The 20125-nt window shown below is 35.1% G+C and overlaps 2 protein-coding genes and 1 non-coding gene across 3 annotated transcripts; 2 read left to right on the top strand and 1 right to left on the bottom strand.

Moving 5' to 3' along the window:
* Positions 1-4857: 4857 nt before the first annotated feature.
* On the bottom strand, positions 4858-6725 carry LOC103958990 (probable N-acetyltransferase HLS1-like). The gene is made up of 2 exons (XM_009371313.3): positions 6233-6725; positions 4858-6126 (listed from the first exon to the last, which is right to left on the bottom strand). The coding sequence occupies exons 1-2, from the start codon at positions 6404-6406 to the stop codon at positions 5122-5124; spliced, it is 1179 nt and encodes a 392-aa protein (XP_009369588.2). The 5' UTR covers positions 6407-6725; the 3' UTR covers positions 4858-5121.
* A 9057-nt stretch (positions 6726-15782) lies between these two features.
* On the top strand, positions 15783-18342 carry LOC103959027 (BAG family molecular chaperone regulator 4). Its single transcript, XM_048564772.1, has 4 exons — positions 15783-16106; positions 16884-17140; positions 17214-17360; positions 17921-18342. The coding sequence occupies exons 1-4, from the start codon at positions 15914-15916 to the stop codon at positions 18119-18121; spliced, it is 798 nt and encodes a 265-aa protein (XP_048420729.1). The 5' UTR covers positions 15783-15913; the 3' UTR covers positions 18122-18342.
* Positions 18343-19381: 1039 nt separating this feature from the next.
* On the top strand, positions 19382-19454 carry TRNAE-CUC. The gene has a single exon. It is a non-coding gene; the product is annotated as a tRNA-Glu (tRNA).
* Positions 19455-20125: the final 671 nt, after the last annotated feature.

Here is a 20125-nt window from a genome sequence, read left to right as displayed (position 1 = left end):
AATCATAATCTCATACATCATATTTTAAACATTGCAATGTCATACCTTAACTTATGAATTCGTTGCAATGTCAGGCATCCGTTAAATTTTTTGTCCATTTGACTGTTAAATGATAATGTGGTAGGGCCCACTCATTTGCCAAATGGAATAAAATAAAAATAAAATAATGATGTTTTATTTAACAATTTAAATTCATTAAAAACAAAAAAAAAACTCTCTTCTTTTTCCCAGACCCTGTTCGTCCTCCCCTCATCTCCGACCGCCGCTGGAACGCATCCAACCAGATACTCCCCGACGGATGCGTCATCGTCTTCGAAGGAAGAAAAGCCTTCTCCAACGAGTTCTACTTCCGGTTCTTGGCGGAGACCGACGACCATGCCAAGGAAAACAATCTTTACCCATCGTTGTACCTTTTGCCCGACGGCAACCTCTCCATTTTCGCAAACAACCAGTCATTACAATAGCAACCAGATCGTTAAGGAACTCCCTGGTATGCCCGTCACCGTCCAGTAGAACTACTCGGTACGAAGTCCTTCGTCCTCCTCCCGCTCAAATGAACGGGCTCCCAAATCATTTGCCAGCAATTTTTCCCTCTCAAAAACTGTTGATAAATTGGGAAATTTGGAGATTTCAGCCCCAGGTATGAAGGGGTTCTGCGGAGAAAGGAGGGGAGGAAGAAGGGGTTTCGGGAAAAGGGAAGAAGAGAGATTTTTTTTTTGTTTTTTTAATTAATTTAAATTGTTAAATAAAAACTATTAATTTATTATTATTTTATTCCCTTGGCAAATTAATTTATTGTTATTTTATTCCACATGGCAAATGAGTGGGCCATGTTTCTGCCACATTATCATTTAACAATCAAATTGACAAAATTTAACGGAGGTGAGACATTGCAACGAATTCATAAGTTGAGGTATGACATTGTAACGTTTAAAACATGAAATATAAGATTGTGATTCGATCAATAATTAAGATAATTTTATGTAATTTACTCTAACTTAAATTACCAATACCGCTCAACTTCTTGCATTTACATTATCATAATTTTTTCTTTTTGATGGAAAGATCAAGTACTTCAATAAGAGATCATAATATCTTTGTTCAAAATAAATGATAGCCACAAAGGACCATCCCCCACCCAAATTATTAACTTCGAATACGACGAAGCAAAACCTCGTCAGTGCATGCACTGCATGGTTACATTAAACACTAAATATTTTCTATGTATATCTGTTAACTATCGGTCTCAATTTCTAATCAACTATTAAAACAAGACTTCCAACAAATAAATTATCCAATCTTATCACTGATGGAAAGTTGAAAAAAAATCATCTAATCATTGTTTTAACTCAACAGTTTGATTAGGGATTTTTCAATTAACAAGAATATTAAAGTCATGAATTATCCCCACCACTTCTGTTTAAAAAAAAAAAAGCATGTCATCTAAATTTATTTATATGACAAATTACTTTTGTTTGCATTATGACCCTTGACGATCGTTTGAACTAAATTATGAGGTAGCAATAGAAAGGATCGATGTTTTTGCATTCTGCTTTGTTTTTTTTTCACGAGGATATCGTGATTGAAACTACTTAATTAATTAATCAATAATCATCACGATTAGAGAACTTCAGTGCACCTAATCACCATGCACTACCTGACAATAACTGGTGCCACCATTGTCCTTCACTTAATGCAAGTTTTTCTATCAGGTTGAAAACAAAGTCTGAGAAAAACTGAACATGATGTTATAGCTTAGCAGGCTTTGCGTGATTTACTTTTCCATGCCGGCTGGACAGCTTTTTTACTCTGTCATCTTTCTTTCTAGTCCATGAGAAAGTGGAAGAACAGGGACAATGTGCCTCTCGATCTGTCAAACCCTACTGTTACCATACATTATCCTCATCTTAATTAAAAACCAGCATAAGAGGCTAATACACATATATGCATCCTAATTAGTTCAAACCCTAATTTATTAAAGGGTTTTTGATCTTTAATTCTTGAAAAATATTAAAATTTAATAAAAACCTAGTATTAGATTAGATATTATTTTTAGTTAATTTAATGTGTACTTAATTTAAATTCATATCATATTTTTGTTTTAATATTTAATAGATATCTTATTTAATGTCATTACTTTAAATTTTATATTTATTATTATACACATTTTAATTCATTAATTTTATTTACTTCTTCTAATTAGTGTACCTAAACATCCGTATCATAATATATTTTACTAAATTAGTGTACTGAAATATCCGTACCTAAATATATTGTACTACCTAAATACATTGTAGTGAATTAGTGGCACATAAGAAAATATGCAAAAACGTAAGTGTACCGAAAATTCCGTACCTAAATATATGATACTAAACTAGTGGACCAAAATGTTCATACCTAAGGCCATCTCCAACCGAGGGCTGGCCAAAGGGCTCGTTTTAGCCCTCTGGCCCTTCAATATATTAATATTTTAATGAACAGTACATGGTCATATTTGTCTCTGTCTCCAACCGAGGGCCAAAGGGCCATAGGGCTCGTTTTAGCCATGTCACAAAAAACCGTCTCCAACAGAGGGTCAAAGGCTAAACATAATTTATTATTTAGATTTAAAAACTACAACAACTTAAATTTAAAAACTACAACTTATATTTAAAAACTACAACTTAAATTTAAAAACTACAAATTAAATTTAAAAACAACGTTAACTTGAATTTAAAAACTACAACAACTTAAATTTAATATCTATAATCAACATCATCTTTATCATCCACCATTGTAGGAGTATAGTCAGAGGTAAACAACTGCTGCCAGGTCATAATTTCTTCTTCTTTTTTTTCCTATCAAAATAGGCCTCACTCGTTAGAGTGTAATTCGAAGTATTCATTTCCATATTCTTATCATCCATCTCTTCTTGTATTTATTTGTCCCGTTCTTCATGCCTACTTTTCCTTTCTTTTGCCTCAAAGGCATTTTGTTCCGCCATTAATCGCAATGAGGCCGCCACTTCATGTTGAGCGGCATAATCATCATTTGCCTTGCCCTTTTCCTTCAACCTTCGTGCCTTGTTTCGTCCCATAGCCCTAGGTATGGAACCTTCACCCAAAGACAGATTTTCTACCCTTGTTTGTTGAATGGTCGGAGATCCATCTTCATCCATATCTACAGCTGAGGATGCAGTTCCGAACATCGGCGTAGGAGCTCTATGTGGTGGACCTTCAAATAACACCCACCCTTTCGAGCTACTCTCCATATACAATTCCTCCGCTTGGCATGCCTAGAAAAAAATTAAAGGAAATTAATTTATGAAATTAAATGTAAAATAATTAAATATTTAAAATAAATTGTGAAAACATTGACTTCATCGTAGTAATTAGCGCCGCTTTCATGTCTACTTGCGGCTACTAACAATGCTTGATGCCATTTGTTCAAACTTGGCTGAAGATGTTTCTTCATCTTGAAGAACAACTCTTGTGGTTTCAAATATTCATTGGAGTGGTGCCTTCATAGAACTCTAAGTATTTTTTGGACACACGAGTCCAAACACCGTCATTTGTTTGATAATTCCCACTTACTAAGAGCTTCATCTTCTTTTCGGGTCCAAGCCCTACCTTTCATTGCAGATGAGGCCATTGGAAAATTATTGAAAAAATTGAAGGATAGATTTTTGAAAGAGGAAAGAAAATATGAGAATTGAAATGGTGTAGGAATGGTGAAAATTTTGTGAGGAATGGTGAATGAATGGTTTAGGTATTTATAGGGAAAAAAAAAAAAGAATTTTTAAGAATTAAAAAAAAAAAAAAAAGGGGCCCAAAAACCTATAAAAAAAAAGTTGAATCCATCGGTAACTTGCGCCAGTTAGCTGATGTCAGCTAACCGTTGGATTCAAATTTGTTTTTAAGCATTCCTATCGGTTATAATATAATCTTAAAATTTTACTTATGAACACCATAAAATTATAAATAAAAAGAAGACATTAAATACATATACTAACATTAAATAGAATCTAGGGACTAAAATCAATTTTTAATCTTTAATTGCAGCCTGTAATGACCACCACCACCACCACACAAACAAGATAAAGAGGCTTCAATTAATTCCTTGTTGGGCAGGAGAAAGTAAGTACGGATAAGACGCTTAACTAATTCATGTTTTATATAATCTTTATCATGACCATGACTAATGACTTAAAACCTTAACCCTACTTTGGTCTTTTCCCCAAGAATGAGAGGGATGTGAATTTTGTAGGCTCCCCCCACATTTGCCTAGCTAGCGACAATATATATATTCCCCAAATAATATGGAAAACGAGCCTAAATTTCTAAGTACGTACGTGGGTCTACATTTCAAAAGTTGCATTGCATTATAGTTTATTGATAATGGTAGAAATATTCGTTCACGCATGAGTGATCGACTTCTAGTCGGTGCATGTGTTATGAATCTCAAATATATATATATATATATATATATATATATATATATATATATGCATCAACGATTGAGAATGCTCCACTACTTGGATGACTACCTTAAATTGTTCATGTATTATTGTTTGTTTAATGTAGGGTTATGAATATCGTTGTCCAAATTTTATACAATGGCACGTTCTGGTGTCTATCCAAGAATTTGACAGGACAGAAAGCATTGGAGGGTCCAGCTAAAATCTTTACCTCATAAAGAGATGGTTACAAAAATTTGGACCACCATGGCCTAATTGATAAGTCTAAATCATGCAAACGCAAAATCAAAAACACAAACACACAAAGGAAACCGATGATGGCACCTAATTAAGGAAATCTTTCGAGATTTTGTGTTCACGATGTGAAAGGAATAAGAGAAAAACTCCAAACACAATGGTCATGGAATGAAGGGTAAGACTTATATCAAAGAAAACAATATGAGGTGGGGTTAAGTTTGGCTTCTTCTCTCAACATTTCTCAATTCTGCTGCAACAAAGCAGCCTATGCTGCAAAAGGGCCAAAGAAGTTCAGTTCATCATGACTCAGGAGATTTTGCGTGGATGGAGATTGTCTGCCACACGAACACTGTCTGAACCGTTAGATCAACATAATTAGTGGTTCAGACAGTGTTCGAACTCGCATGCATGGCAGAAGTTCTGTCGTTTCATACCTCTCTTGGATCTACAAAGAGAGATTTTGTTGGGTGGGTTTTTGTCAATTCATGGAGGCTGTTAGTTCTTCTATCTTCATTTTTCAAGGCCTTTATGCACCACAAATCTTCATAGCATGAGAGCAATTTCCAATGTGGGATGTGATGTCTCACTGGATCACAGCCCCCAACTTCTGTCACTATAACCTTGCAATTCTCTGAAGTGGTAGCAGCCACGTTGTGCACAAACTGGCAGAGAGCCCTCACCAATTTCCCTGACAATGGTCCTTCATGGTGCAACCCATACATGAAGTAAAATCCAAAAGGGGTAAAAAAATCAGGCATGGAAGGCAGTAATTTAAAGCAAGGAAAAACCCTAGCCATCCATTTCCAACTTTTTGCATACATTAAGCAAGATAAGGGTGCATTCCCTAGCCTCAGGTTAAAAAGCTCCCCACTATTCCACACGCTAAGCATAGCCCAACTGTCAGGTAGATGACCATTAACCCCAAAATCTCCAACCTTCAACTCTCCTCTAGGGTAAGCCACCCAAGTCCCCAAACTCAGATTATTCCCAAGCACTTTATCTATATCATGAGGGAAAAACTCAGTATTTTCCATACACTTTCTGTAGAGATATTCAGCTTCTTCAACCTTCAACTTTGCAATCTCAACGCCAGAAGACACATGACGGGGACTGTAACAAACCGGGTTCACGAGAATCGCTGGCGTTCGGAACTTGACGTAGCCAAACTTGGTCATGAAAAGTCTGACTGACGCATGGTTATCTTTCTCTGTGGCCATGTATGCATAATCAGCATCATTGTCTGTGAACCATTCTTCTAATTTGCTCACAAGGCTTGACCCAATTCCTTTTCTTCTATAAAGAGGCGAAACCCTAAGGCCTAAGATGTAACCAACTTTGGCCTGATCATTAGGTGGTGACTTGCTGTTATGAAGTGTGACCGCCTTTATAGAGCCTTGGATGACCCCAACCAGCTGGTCGTCCAACTCCGCCACCTATATGAACACAATCAGTCGATAAGACGTATGCTTGATTGGAAACTAAAGGAGATATTATCAGGAAAAAGAAAAAAAAAGAATGAATATTATTGTAGTAACGTACCAGCATCTTGTGCATCGGACTGTTTCGGATCCTACATATGGGGTCACCCAGCGTGTCTGTGAAGAGAAACACACGTTCGGATGGTCCTACTTCGCACCTTCGTTCGAGATCTTCCACTCTTCCTCTATCCGCCATCCCATCATAGCTTCGAATTATAGCCTCCTGAAATCCCATGCCAGAATTTAATCTTGTCGTCCAAGATATGTAAGATGATCTGTAATCTTGGGAGAGAAACGAAAGGGAGGGTTCGTAGGTTTACTAGAGAGGGGCCAAAGCTAGATGTATGTAACTTCAGGCACAAAAAATGCAGGGCCTGAATAATTTTCCATAATGATCAGGGAGGCATTTATATGGAGCTGGGGGCACTTGGGCAGCAACCTAGGCTTAGCGACAAGAACACAATTATATTAAATACTAGACAAAATGGTGTTAAAACATACCAGTAGAATGTGTTTTTTGTCTTTAGCTATTTGAATTAAAGGAGTGGAACGAGTTTCAAGTTTGAATTTTGCTCCGTCTATAAAAAAAAAAAAAAAAAACCAATCATGTGAAAGTGATATATATATATATATATATATATATATATAAAGGGTGAATTATGTTTTACCCTTCAAGTATAGAGTGACTTGCAACTTCATACAACATCTTTAAAATATTTCAATTTCATACATTTAGTTGTATTTCTTTTCAATTTCTTACATCCGTTAAAAAATTTGTTAAATTAACCATTAAATAATGACGTGGCAAATATAGGATCCATATTTGTTCTACTATGAATGTCACTTTGCAACATGTGAATTAAAAATAATGAAAAAAGGATTAGATAATAAAATAATAATTTTAGATTATAATTAAAAACTAAAAAAAATTGAAAAGATGATCTGGGCAAAGCTTGCCCCAATAACCCCATCTCTTCCTCGACTCCATCCCATTTCCTCTGTGCTTGTCTGCAACCAAGAATTTGATTCTTGGTTTGGGAAGCTTCTTCAGCCGCCGCCTCCTCCTTGATTCGACTCCATCCTCATCTGCTTGTTCATCTCCAACAAGTCCATCAATGACATCCCTACCGGCTTTGTTGTCCCCAACGTCGCACCTATCTCTCCCAACGACATGTTATTTCCTGTTTCTTCTCCCCCTTCGTCGACTTCTTCCGTCACAGAATATGTCGTCGCGGTAGACTCTTGCACTGCTACAGCTTCCCACGCTGACAACGATCCCTCCTCGTTCAACGTTGCCGTCAATCACCATCTTGGCGAGTCTTTCGCGACCTCATCGGCCGCGAACCGCACAGATCTCTAGCACGAGAACATCAAGGCGAGGGGTTGTCCACATCCACCTCGTCGGACGAAATCGAGGTGTTGGGACTGAACCAGGTAGAGCCCCGCCACCAGATCTGACTCTCGCCCTACTGAGTCATGTCGAGATGAAACTCGGGAGTGACGGAATGGACCCAGCTGCAAATGAGTTGTGAGATCGTGAGTTCTGGTGGTGGTGATTGGAAGCGTATATGAGTGTGAACAGATGTAGATGACTGGGTTATTGGGAACGACGGCCAAAAAAAAAAAAAAAATCCTTCACCAAGCTGCCCAAATCCTCTTTTCAAATTTTTAAGTTTTTAATTATAAAAATTTAAATATTACTTTTTATTCACATTGTGCAAAGTTGTCATCGATGACAGCACAAATGTGAGCCCTACATTTACCACGTCATTATTTAATAGTTAATTTATAACAGATTTTTCAACAGATGTATGAAACTGAAAAGAAATATAACTAAGTATATAAAATTAAAATGTTTTAAACATTCTTGAAACGGTAAAATATAATTTACCCATATATATATATATATGTTGCACGCATATGCTACTTCGAAACTTATTTAATTAACAAATTTTAAGAAATTTTAACATAAGTTGGTTAAAAATAAAAAAAAAAAGAATTATTGTACATTAGAAAAGTTTTTACGCACGCAGAAACTATGATTGATATGCCACACTCACCATCTGATAAGGTTCCGAATCAAACATCATTAGGCTTTCTGATAACCTCGGGCTCACGCCACTTTGCACGCCTAAGATATATGAATATTATGTCGTTGGCCTACCCCGATTTATTAACCTATTGTATTTACCAAAGTATTGGCCTATTGGGTATAAAATTTGTACCCCTTTGCCTAATATCACATAGTATTAGGTACCCCACTATGTCACCATCCCCATCGATACACCGTACAGTCGGCAGGGCCAATATTTATACAGATATTATAGATAATGTGGGCATGGATTGAAGTTTATATACAATTAATTAATTGAAGATGCAATATCACCTAATTAATTAATTAATTAATTGAAATTTGTGTCGGCGGGCCTACGTGTATGTTTGTATCAAAATTGTTGGTTTGCATGGTATATCATCTGATGTTTAGTTTAAGTTGTGCAAAGATTAGTTTAATTAAAAATCAGTTTGAAAAGGAGGAAATGAAATCCCTTTCCAACCACACTAACTTTTTCTCATTTTTGGACTATTTTAACTAGATTTGGTTGTATGTATGCTTGTTGTGGATGCAAATTTCTTCATCCTTATTCTTGGACAAAGTTACACCTATAAAACAAACAACACCTTAGGTTAAGACCAAGAGCCTCACGTGCTCACGATGAATGAGGAGGGGCTTTGGCTAAAGAACCTATGATGCCAAAGTTAGAATTTTGAGGGAAAAATGTTGGAGAATTTAGAGAATTTAGCAAAAGTGTAGAACTTAGGTTTTGGAGAAAATGAGGGTGTTTATATAGGGATGTGGCCAGCCCCTTTGGGAGGAGGAGGACCAGCCACTTGGATTATTTTTTGGGTGAGATTCATGATTTGTTAGCTAATTAATAAATTAATTAGGTAATAAATCAATTAATTAGCTAATTAATATAATTAGAAATGAATGATTTGGGAGTTACCTTGTGGAGAAGATTTAATGAGAATGGATGAAATGGTTTTTGAGTAAATACCTATTTTGGGCACTTTTAACTTGATTGAGGGATAATTGTCCATTGCTTGCGCGTAAAAATCCTGGTGTGCCTCGAGGGTAATCTTGTTTAAAATCCACGTGTCGCCTTCATATTTTTCTTGATTATGTTTGGCTCCACACTTGTGGTGTTGCGTAGCCCATAACCTCCTTTTCTAAGACACTTAGATTCGGAATTCGGAAGTGAAAGTGAAACCCACCTAAATCATGCTTAGCTTTCTGCTAATGAAGCAAATTTTAATGATAATACTTACCTAATGCGCCTTAAGTGCGTGGAAATTAAAGAGGTTACTAGACAAAATGAGAGATGAAACAAAACTTATTTGATGAAAGAAAGGTAAAAGAAATTGAAAAGGCGATGGAAACTGATTGAGAAAAGCACAATTAGGAATTGCGGATTATATTCAATTATCTCACGATACACTATATACTAAGTTGGACTTGTCTCTCAATTATCTCATGAATCAAATCGATCATTTTTACAATCTCAATAATAAGCGTTGGTTAGGGTTTGGTATATAATATGAATGACAAATCAATCACTGAAAAAAAGACCGATAAAAGAAACCCTAATAGAAAATAGCACAATCACTTCATAATATTGCACCAAGCACTTATATTCACACAAAAAACAAAACAAAAATGGCTCAATAAGCCCTAAACATCGCTATTGTGCTCTTTTTCATGCTTCCTTTTTCATTATTTTGTGGCCCTTTAATTATCTATTTAGTTCCATCCCAACTTACTCATTAACCTTTCTTCCTTAATCATTAGACCTTCCATTATATAACTAGAAAAGACACGTACACCAATCTGTGATCCATTCACCATCTGCAACATGTACAAGCGTGTGTAAATGCTAAGCTTTCCCACCCCACAAGAAAATCACTCTTTGCCCCAACCCACTACCACCAAGGAGGTTGTGATCTTTGCCATTACATGTTTTACATGAAAACTGAGCGTCCCTTCTCGAATGATTCAACTCTCCACAACAAAGTGCATCTTCCAATTGAAGTCTGCATATCTTTATCTGCTTTGTGTTTTTTCTTTGCATGCATTATGTTGTCCCTCTACATATGCTTTTTTTCTCAATGATAATTAGATGCTTTGAAGCTTGCTAATAGCATTCCTAATATGCTCAAAGATTAGGGGGAGGGATCCACTTTTTCTTGTGGGGGTCTGGGGAAAGATAGTGGGTCCTGTCCAAAATGAGTAGGGAGGGGAATTTGTGATTGGGGGTGCGGGTTTCTTGATTCTTCTTCAATATGGATCAAATGAGCACTAAAGGAATCATGCATCTTTTTAGTATTTTAGTGAGTTTGCTAATTGGCACTTTATATCTCATACTAAGAGTTTCTAGAAAAGTATAGATAGAGAATTGATTTATAAACGCCTATGTTTTTATTATCTCTCGATTTTTCCTATTTATTCAATTCAAATGTTAGAATTAAATAGAAGAGCGTAACAAGATAAAAATAAGTGTGCGAAACTTTCTTTTCTATTATGTTCATATCAAATTACACCGACGAGAGTACTCTTTTCTGGCAAAGTATATGCACCCAATGTGCTGGAAAAAAATGTGATTTCTTATAACCTAATTAATTGGCACTTTAATTGTACATCAACTTAAATCATTCCCGTGCTAAAAGAAATATATTTTTTGTACATTATTTTTCAAAAAAATACTTTTGAACCCAACTTTTTAAAGAGTTCAATTCTCTTCTTTTTTTCATGGTGGAACCCATAATATATTATGGCATATACATGTAGAACTTATTCCATATGACGAGAGTTTGAAGAAAATGTCGAGAACAACTTTAGAATCTATACCATCTTCCTTTAAAGATGTTTAACCGAAAGTTAACTTTCGTTATCCAGATTTCCACCTCTAAATCGTAGATGCCATAATTTTGCAATTCATCGCTCAAGGATCTCTTTTCTAATTCTAATCAAGATATTGACACGTGGATACATATTAATGTGACAAGTAACCGATGGCCATTTGTTTATGTTCGTTGACGTGTCCGTATTTGATGCACTTACATATGGAATAGAGAATGGGGTTGATATTTATGGCTGAAAGAAATTACGATGGTGAGGTTTGATGTGTTAGAACTGGTGGTGCTGAAGATAAATACATGACTCATTAGGCAACACGATGACCTACGTAACCAATTAGAACATTAAGTTACTATGCAATCCCTACCATAGATGATCACATAAAAAACAAGAAACATTTAATGTGTGACTGTAATGACGTTACACTGACTCGTAAATGTTACTTGATTTATTATAAGTAATTCAAACAATATCATATTTTGATATGAACTTATCGTCTTGTCTAATTGTGTTTTAAAAGCATTTATGACAACACGTGACAATATTACTTGCGCATTTGGTGTGACGAAAATCTTTGTGGTTTTCTGGTCCTTTTTCCTCAGCTTAAAGAACCTTGAATTTAACTAGCTATGAGACGAGAAAACATTAAAAGCAAGCTACAAATGTTGTACCTTAGAACATATTGAAAAACCAATAAAAAAATTCAAGTTTTCCTGTCCTAAAATGGGCATGTATAATGTTCAAACTCGGCAATATAGCACTATATTTCCAATAGAATATACATATGGGGCATTTTAAGTGGAAAAATAGTTTTCTCAACAACACGGCGGAACAAAAATAAATAAATACGCCAAAGATTATAATTCAATTTTATTTAACGTGAGAGTCAAAAACAATAAAATTTTAATTTTAATATGCCTAAACAAAAGAAAAATACTGAGTGCAATGCCTCTTAATTTATAGGCCTTATTTCACTTTTCTTTCTAAACTTTCAATTTGATTTTGAGCCCTATAACTTTTCAATTTGTGCAGATGTCCCATCGGCCGTTAGTTTTGTCAATTGTTCCATCAAATTGCAGATTATTTTCATCCATTTAATATATTCTCATAATCCATTTATCAAAAATTTCAATTAATTTTTCTTGCGAATGTAGCATTTTGTTGGCGTATGTGTCACGAAAAGTTTGTCTTAAACGAAAGAAATAATCCCATTCCCATCAATATTCAATGTTTGATCAACTTTTTTTTTTTTTTTTTTTTTGTCAAAAAGGTTTGATTAACCCTTTTTTTTTTGTCAAAAAAGTTTGATTAACTGAGTTCGACAATCTGAAGTGTGGGTCTTTTGATGGCCCATCTGTAACTTCTTTTGAAAGGTTATTAGTCCACCTCTGTCCACAAGCTGCTATCTCAATTTGGGCCCATTGTCTACATGTCTTGACAGGGTGTGGCCCACGATGACAAAGATGTATTTTTTTTATATGCCATATTTCCACCAACAATAAAATAACAATTTACCAAAAAAGAAACAATAATAAAAAATAAAAAACTCACTCAAATCAAATGTGTCCAAATTTATGTTTTTCCGTCTTACATATTAAATTAATAGTAGTGATTTTCTCTACTACGATGATTTTGTTTAATCTAATTCAATTAAGACAAATATAATAACAGAGGTATTGTGTGAAGATAAAATGGGAGTCCAAAAATCATTTTCTTAAATAAACTAGCCTTATAAATTTATTTTTAATTTTAATTAAAGTCATTTCAATTGAAATTTCTATTAACAGATATTGTTGTAATAAGATAATTGATAGACAAAACATAAAAGTTTTTTTTTTTTTTAAAGGAAATGAAATTTCATTACCGACATGAAGGGTTTGGAAAATTTGGAAAAGTAACCATATTTTGGACCCCACATAGAATTATAACCACCATTTTAGTTTTATGATAATTCGAACCAAAACTTGATGTAAAAGTACTAATATACCCTTAACATGAAAAAACAACAATTAGTTGAGGTCTTCAAGCATAAAAGAGGTAGCCTCTTCAATACTACCCAATACCCCTACTTGCAGGTCCTCTCTTCTCTTGATTTTCTTCAATTTTTAATCTCTCCCTGTTTTCTTTTTCTTTTTCCTTTTTTTTTTGTCAAAATCTCTCCCTGTTTTTCATTCTTGGTTGATTGCTATTGATTTCCACGAAGATTTTGTTTTTGTTGTGAGAAACCCTAATATTAAGGGTATATTAGTACTTTTACATAAGTTTTGGTTAGAATTATCATAAAATTAAAATGGTGGCTATAATTCTATATAGGGTCTAAAATATGGTTACTTTTCCAAATTTTTCGAAGGGTTTCTTGTTTGGTTGTGATTCATGCATAGTTCTTGTAATAACAAAATCACACACACGGAGTTTAAATGGTTCACCAAATCGACTACGTTCACTATGTTGTGTCTGTGTTTGTATTTCACTACTTAAGAAGATTTACAAAATACATTGGAGATGGATTAAAGGCCTTTATATAACCTAAAATAAATGGGTTGTATGAAGGAGTGGTCCGAGGAGGGAACTTCTTCCTCCTGCTGATGTCTTCTTTTCTGCATGTTCTTTCCTGTAAAGGGGATGATTGGAATTGCTTGTGCTTCACGGAGGCTCTATCTATGTAGCTTGAATCACGTCATGTTCCAGCTGTGAGAGTAAAAACTTGAACGTAAGCATCCAGGTGTTCAAATAGTAAGGCACCAACAAGTCCTCTACCAGCCACCTCTATATGTAGACTTCCGCCTCCTTATTTTAGAGTGGTGTGTAATCACATATGGCTTGAGTCCTAATGATTGCAAATGTGCCACGTATTCTTTGATAGTAAATATCAACCAACTTCAACCAAATCACTCTCCTATTCAAAATAAAAGGCATCTCAGATACTAGTTAAGTACGAGAATATATAAACTTTTGTGGTCAAAGGACCTCATAAAGTAACTTACGTGCCAAAAATATTAGTTCTTGAAACCTTGTAACATAATTATATTTGAAAGAAACATAATAATGTATATGAACATACATATATACTTTTAAAATACGGGTTATTACAAAAAGTCAGAGAAAAATGAGCAATAGGGCATGATATAAGAGGGAAGAAGGAAGGAAAAGAAGCAATGGAGAGGTTGAGGGGTCAGAGGGTGGAGGAACCATCACAAAGAGGATGGAGAGTCAACACAAAAGGATGGAGGAGGTGCCGCTATCACCAGTTGAGCAAAGAGAACAGAGCTTTAGAGAGAGAGAGAGAGAGAGAGAGAGAGCTGTCTTCTCTTTTGGATAATGAGAAGAAAAAGAACACCACCCATGTAGACTTAGTTCGGAATAGATGTGTTGGATAATAATAACTTTTCAAATGGATTGTGAGAGACCTCGCAGACATATAAAGCGTTGATGGTGGGTATATGTAGTTCTGGTGGTAGAATTGGCAATAGTGTAATACACCTTGTTAATGGTGTTATCAAAGAAACGTGTTATGCACCTTATTAATCAATTGTGGAGTGAAGCATCCAAGTATCGTTAAGGACAATAATGTCATACAATATCTTTAAGTAGCTAAGTATTTGAGAAGTTAAATCTGACACAAATCACTATTAAGAAGAGTATTTTAAGTGAGGCTGCCTTATCCGACAACTTTCTAAAAAATGCAAGAAGCCCTGCGTTTGGGCCGCACTCGATCCCACCCTTTATGATTGAGTTGCCACATATAGCATCCTCACCTGATGATAAGGAGACCAACTTTTTAAACCAAATTTTATAAATTATATGATGTGGCTGTTAATGATTTAATTATTTCTTAAGTATTGATTAATGTGCTTGGTGACACATTGTATAATTTATAAATTAATCTAAAAAGTTAGTTTACCTAACATTATTCAACTAAAAAATGTAGGGGTGATGGTTTGGGGGGGGGTGTATTCAATTGGGATTTTGAGGGATTTTAATTCTTTTAATGAATCCAAGGGTATTCAATTTTGATTTTAAGTGATTCTCTGAAATTCAATATGTATTCAATCAGGATTTTAAGATAGTTTATTAAAATCCTTAGAAATCCGAGTGTATTCAATTAGAATTTGAAAGAAGTTTTATAACATTCTAGATGTATTCAATTACAATTAGAATTTAAAGAATTTGGAAAAGTTGAGGAATTAAAGGGAAATGGAGAGATTTTGTAGTGTATTTTAAGCATCTACAAATCTCACCTCTCCCTATGAGATTTTGAGGGATTGAATCAAAATTTTACATGGAATCTCTACAAATTAGTTAAACTTCATAAAAATTCATGAATGTATAAATCCATTAAAATCTCTTAAATTCTCAATTAAATACAACTCCCTTAAAATAAACTAAAAAATGATAAGAACCCAAGTTGAGTATTTGGATAGGGAGGCCACGCCAACTTAAGAAGACACATAATCCATGTCCTTAACACATTGAACAAAGTGGACCAATCAAAGTGCATTGGTGGCAAACACTTCTAAAATATCCATGAACTTCAAATCCAAGTCCAAATTTCACAAAAAGCCCATTACTTGATCATCATATAAGTATGCTACGAAGCCCACGTAATCTCCAGGAAAACTAAACACAGTCGCACGAGTGCAAGTGTAAAGTGGTACTCTCCTGCATACCAACTTTTGAGTTGTACCGACCAACCGCTAGCTGCCTTTTCTTTGCTTACTCAACCCGCCAAGCCATCACACACTCTCACCTCTCTCTTTCTGCAATTCCACCTTTTCCATTTTCCCCATAACTCTATATCTTTATTTTTTATGATCCTCTCAGATAAATAGAATGAAAAAAAAATCAAGAGTTAGTGTGGAAAATGATGGGTTAAACAGGAAAATATATTGGGAGCTGAGGCCAGGTGGAATGCTTGTTCAAAAGAGGGACATTGGGGAAGCCAATTCTGGGATTATGATCAAGATCAAGGTTTCTCATGGTTCTTATTACCATGATGTCCTTGTCCATGCTCAGTCCACTTTTGGTAAATCTTCTCATTAATCTAATTTAAATTTGCTCTCTGGGTTCTTGTTGTTCTCCTCGTAATTTTTCTGAGGATTGCTCTTTTGGTGTTGTAGTGAGAATTTTGGGTAGCATTGCCCATTTACAATTTGGGTTCTACATATTATTTTTATTTTTAAATGTTTGGAAAATTTGAAGATTTCCATTGATGCCATTTTGTTTTGTTTGTTATTAAAAGCTGTAAAAAAAATTCAAAATGGACAATTCTAGGGATGAAGTTGGAGGTGATAAATGATTTATGTAATAGTTTGTGAAATTGTATTTGTCTTTTTTTTTTCTTTTTTACCCAAGTGTGTTTGTTAGCATTCTTATTATTTAATGTTTCAATGTATGCAGTGGATTCTTGAAGTTTGCTTCTTGGGTTTTGTTTAATCTTCTTTCTTCGGGCCTTGTTTGGAATTGATTTTAAATGGTTAACGCGTTTTTTGTAAAAATATTTTTAAAATCAATTTTTAACAAAAATGCAAGTGAATTTTGAAAAAGTATTTATTGCAAGAAGCACTCTAAGTCATTTTTGGACCTAGAAGAGTTTTCAATTATTTTAAAATCAATCCCAAACAACTCATATGTTCTGACACAAAATTTTTATTGTTCAAGAGTTGTCTTTTGCTTCATCATTTTGGTGTGATGGACTTGGCATTTGGAATTTATGTGGGGGATAGAATGTCAATCTTTTCGCACATCATTCAACATGTCGGTACTGTTTGGGGACTTATTTGTAATAGCGATTAAATGCAAGGTGATCTGAAGAGAGTTCTTTCCCATGAGACTGGGTTGGAGCCAAAGGAACAAAGATTGTTGTTCAGAGGGAAAGAGAAGGAAGATAATGAATGTCTGCACATAGCAGGCGTAGAAGATACGTCGAAGATTGTATTACTAGAGGACCCGGCTAGCAAAGAGAAGAAGCTTGAAGAGATGAAGAAAAATCAAGGCACATTGAAAGCCTACGAGGAAGTTGCCAAAGTTAGAGCAGAGGTTGACAAGCTCTCTCAAAAGGTTTGTGTGTTTGATCAGGTCCTTTTTTCGTGCAGCGTTCTATAAGCTAATTGTGCTGTTAATGATTTGTTAGATTGTTGATTTGGAGACAAGTCTGTTAAGTGGCATCAAGGTTTCAGATAGGGAAATTATGGTCTTAACAGAGTTATTCATGGTGGAGTTACTTAAATTGGATTCGATTGTAGCTGATGGAGAAGCAAAAGTGCAGAGGCGGGTCGAGGTTGGTGATGCTTCTTTTTCGAAACTTTATAGCTAGTGTCGTGATTCATACGGTTTTCCATGTCTAAGGGAACCTTATCCACATTATCCTGATCAATATTTTTGATACTTGAGTCATTACTTAAGGTAAATGATGCTTGTTACTCGTGCTCTATAAAGTTCGAAATGCAATAGAACTTGAGAAATCTGAAGCCTAATACGAGTATAATTGGAAGACTGAAAGTGTTCCAAATCGGAGACATTTCTTGGATCCTAAATCAAATTTTGATTTGTTGATAATACTTGAGAAAAAGAATCCTAGGACTCCAACATACTTGTTTCCCATGTGCGTATTTTGGATTGTGTCATAGAAACGAATCCTAGGACTCCAACATTGAGAAATTTCAACTCTCAAGTTGTGCAACATTTTCTGTACCGAATGATGCTTTTTACATCATTCGCCCATGTGTTTCATAGAAGTGCCTGCATGAGATTTTTGCTCGGAAACAATTGTCCAATTTACGAATATCAATGAGTATTTGTGTCAATGCAGAGTGACAATGGTTGTGTTCGTGCATACAGGTTCGACGTGTGCAGAGCTTTGTTGACACGCTCGACAATCTGAAGGCGAGAAACTCTAATCCATTCAGCAAGAAGAGTATCAACGCGGTCTCGGTCACTACAAATTGGGAGAGGTTTGAGTTGGGGGTTGGAAGCCTGCATGCCTCAACCCCATTGCCATCTTCTACCAAAATAACCCAGGATTGGGAATTGTTGGACTAAGCTTATTATGTTCTTCTAATTATACCGCTTTTGTATAAATACACACACACACACACACATATATGTATCGTCATAGGACCCGAACCCATTTGATGCAATTTTGTACACTGATTTTGATTGGTGAAAGGTTGTACTCAAAGACCATCACAATGGAAACAGAAATGATAAACCCAAGGAATTGGATGCTCAGTCTCCAAAATCTTGGTTGTTGCTTCCCCAAATTCAATCTAAATTAAATTCAAAATGAACTTGTTTACTGTTTATAAGCACAGTAGTTTCAGTTTTGCCTCTACTTAGTTTCCGTATTTCATGTCCGCCCGTCTAAGAAAATATAAATACTTCATTTTTTCTTTCTCTTCCTTCTTCCTCTTCTCTCCGATACTCACCTAGGTACACAGTGGCAGAAAATGTAATTCCTGGAACTGTTCTCTGTGATGGAGAGCATGTTTTCGGTGTTGCTCATATTTTTGCCTCATTTAATGATACCTTCATTGTAACTACCAAGTTTTTCGTTTTGAATGTAATTATCATTTTAATTTGTAGTTGAATTTATTTGTGAAATTGTTGCCTTTGTTCATTGTAAATAGATTTTCACATGTAAATAGTATTGACTATCATTTATATATTTAGAACTTTCGACATGTTTTATACGGTTTTAAAACCAACAGCAACACGTTGGCACCCTCTCTAGTGTACAGTTCATCAAAAAACATGAGTTTCAACTTGGAGAGCCTCTCAAATGGTAACTACATGATGTGTCAGTTGATGGTTGAACTCATTTTTGATGATTCAAAGAAGGAATTCAACCAACGTTCAACCAATCATCACATCATGTGATTTACAAAATATAATCGAAAAAAGGTCTCTTTGGCATTTTTCTTTGATTAAAGTTGAGATCAATGATTGTGAGGTTGGTTAGGTTAATTAACCTTTCTATCAATGTTCGTGAGATTTGATCATAGCGAATTGAAAGACATTACAATTTTTTTTAAACATACCTTATTAGCTACACTAAGGAGATGGGGAAGTGAGCTAAGCCTCACACTCGGCTAGCTGTAGTTCAAATTCGCCTTTGACGAGAATTGAATCTAAAACATCTCACTTACAAATAAAAATAAATATTACTAGAAAGTAATACTAAGTGGTCATATCACTGTACACAAAATTGGGGGAGGGCACCCATCAATATTATACTTTTCTAAAGAGGAGAATGTGGTCTATCTATTGATATTAACTATTGCGTAGTACCATGTCAGCTAATCCGTTGTAGTCTAGTTGGTCAGGATATTCGGCTCTCACCCGAAAGACCCGGGTTCAAGTCCCGGCAACGGAATTTCTTTTTCCCTCTCCCTCGATGGATGAAGTTTTGTGCCCTTTATGGTCTTTGATTGATCTTTGAAGAGTATAGTCATGCGTTTTTTGTGCATGTTTTTAGAACAATGGTTAAAATCGTAGAATTTCAAGTGTCAAATTCGTGGAATCTTCAGAAGTTTAATTAGTTGGTAATCAATTTTCGTTGGACTAAAACATGCAAACTGACTAGCGTTTTTCTAACAACTAATTCAATATTACAAAGTTTTTAAAGAATTTTTATATTCATATCTAGCATAAGTGAGAGATGCTATTTAGATATATAAAGTTAACATATTTGCTCATACACTTTCTAGCATATAAGTAAGTATCACATATAGTAGTAGGCATCATTTACATTAGAAAATATATCATCAAGTGTGTCAGTTTTTTTGTATAAAATAATATTATTGAAAATGAGATTCAAAAGCGAATTTAGAAGGTTGAAACTTTCCACTCTCACTTTCGTCTATTGCAACAACTCAACAAAGTCAGCAGAGACCCTCGAGTGTCCTTGATCGTCTTATCTGTGTTGTTACTTTCCGCTGGCTGAGACTAGAGCCGCCACCCTAAACTTCAACAATACTTTCATTATTGTTGTTGGTGGGTTTGGCAATGTGTTCAAAGCATACATTAACGATGGTGCCACTCCTG

This window comes from the organism of the source record quoted next, unplaced genomic scaffold (genome assembly GCF_019419815.1).
Source record: "Pyrus x bretschneideri cultivar Hongxiangsu unplaced genomic scaffold, Pyrus_bretschneideri_v1 Contig39, whole genome shotgun sequence".
Classification (NCBI taxonomy): Eukaryota; Viridiplantae; Streptophyta; class Magnoliopsida; order Rosales; family Rosaceae; genus Pyrus; species Pyrus x bretschneideri.
This window is presented reverse-complemented; position numbering and strand designations above follow the sequence as displayed.

Coding starts and splice junctions, on each gene's coding strand:
- LOC103959027 (XM_048564772.1), top strand. CDS start 15,914: ATGAAAAAAAAATCAAGAGTTAGTGTGGAAAATGATGGGTTAAACAGG. Junction 16,107..16,883: donor CCATGCTCAGTCCACTTTTG/GTAAATCTTCTC, acceptor ATTAAATGCAAG/GTGATCTGAAGAGAGTTCTT. Junction 17,361..17,920: donor AAGTGCAGAGGCGGGTCGAG/GTTGGTGATGCT, acceptor TCGTGCATACAG/GTTCGACGTGTGCAGAGCTT.
- LOC103958990 (XM_009371313.3), bottom strand. CDS start 6,406: ATGGGATTTCAGGAGGCTATAATTCGAAGCTATGATGGGATGGCGGAT. Junction 6,127..6,232: donor GTCCGATGCACAAGATGCTG/GTACGTTACTAC, acceptor GTGTTCATATAG/GTGGCGGAGTTGGACGACCA.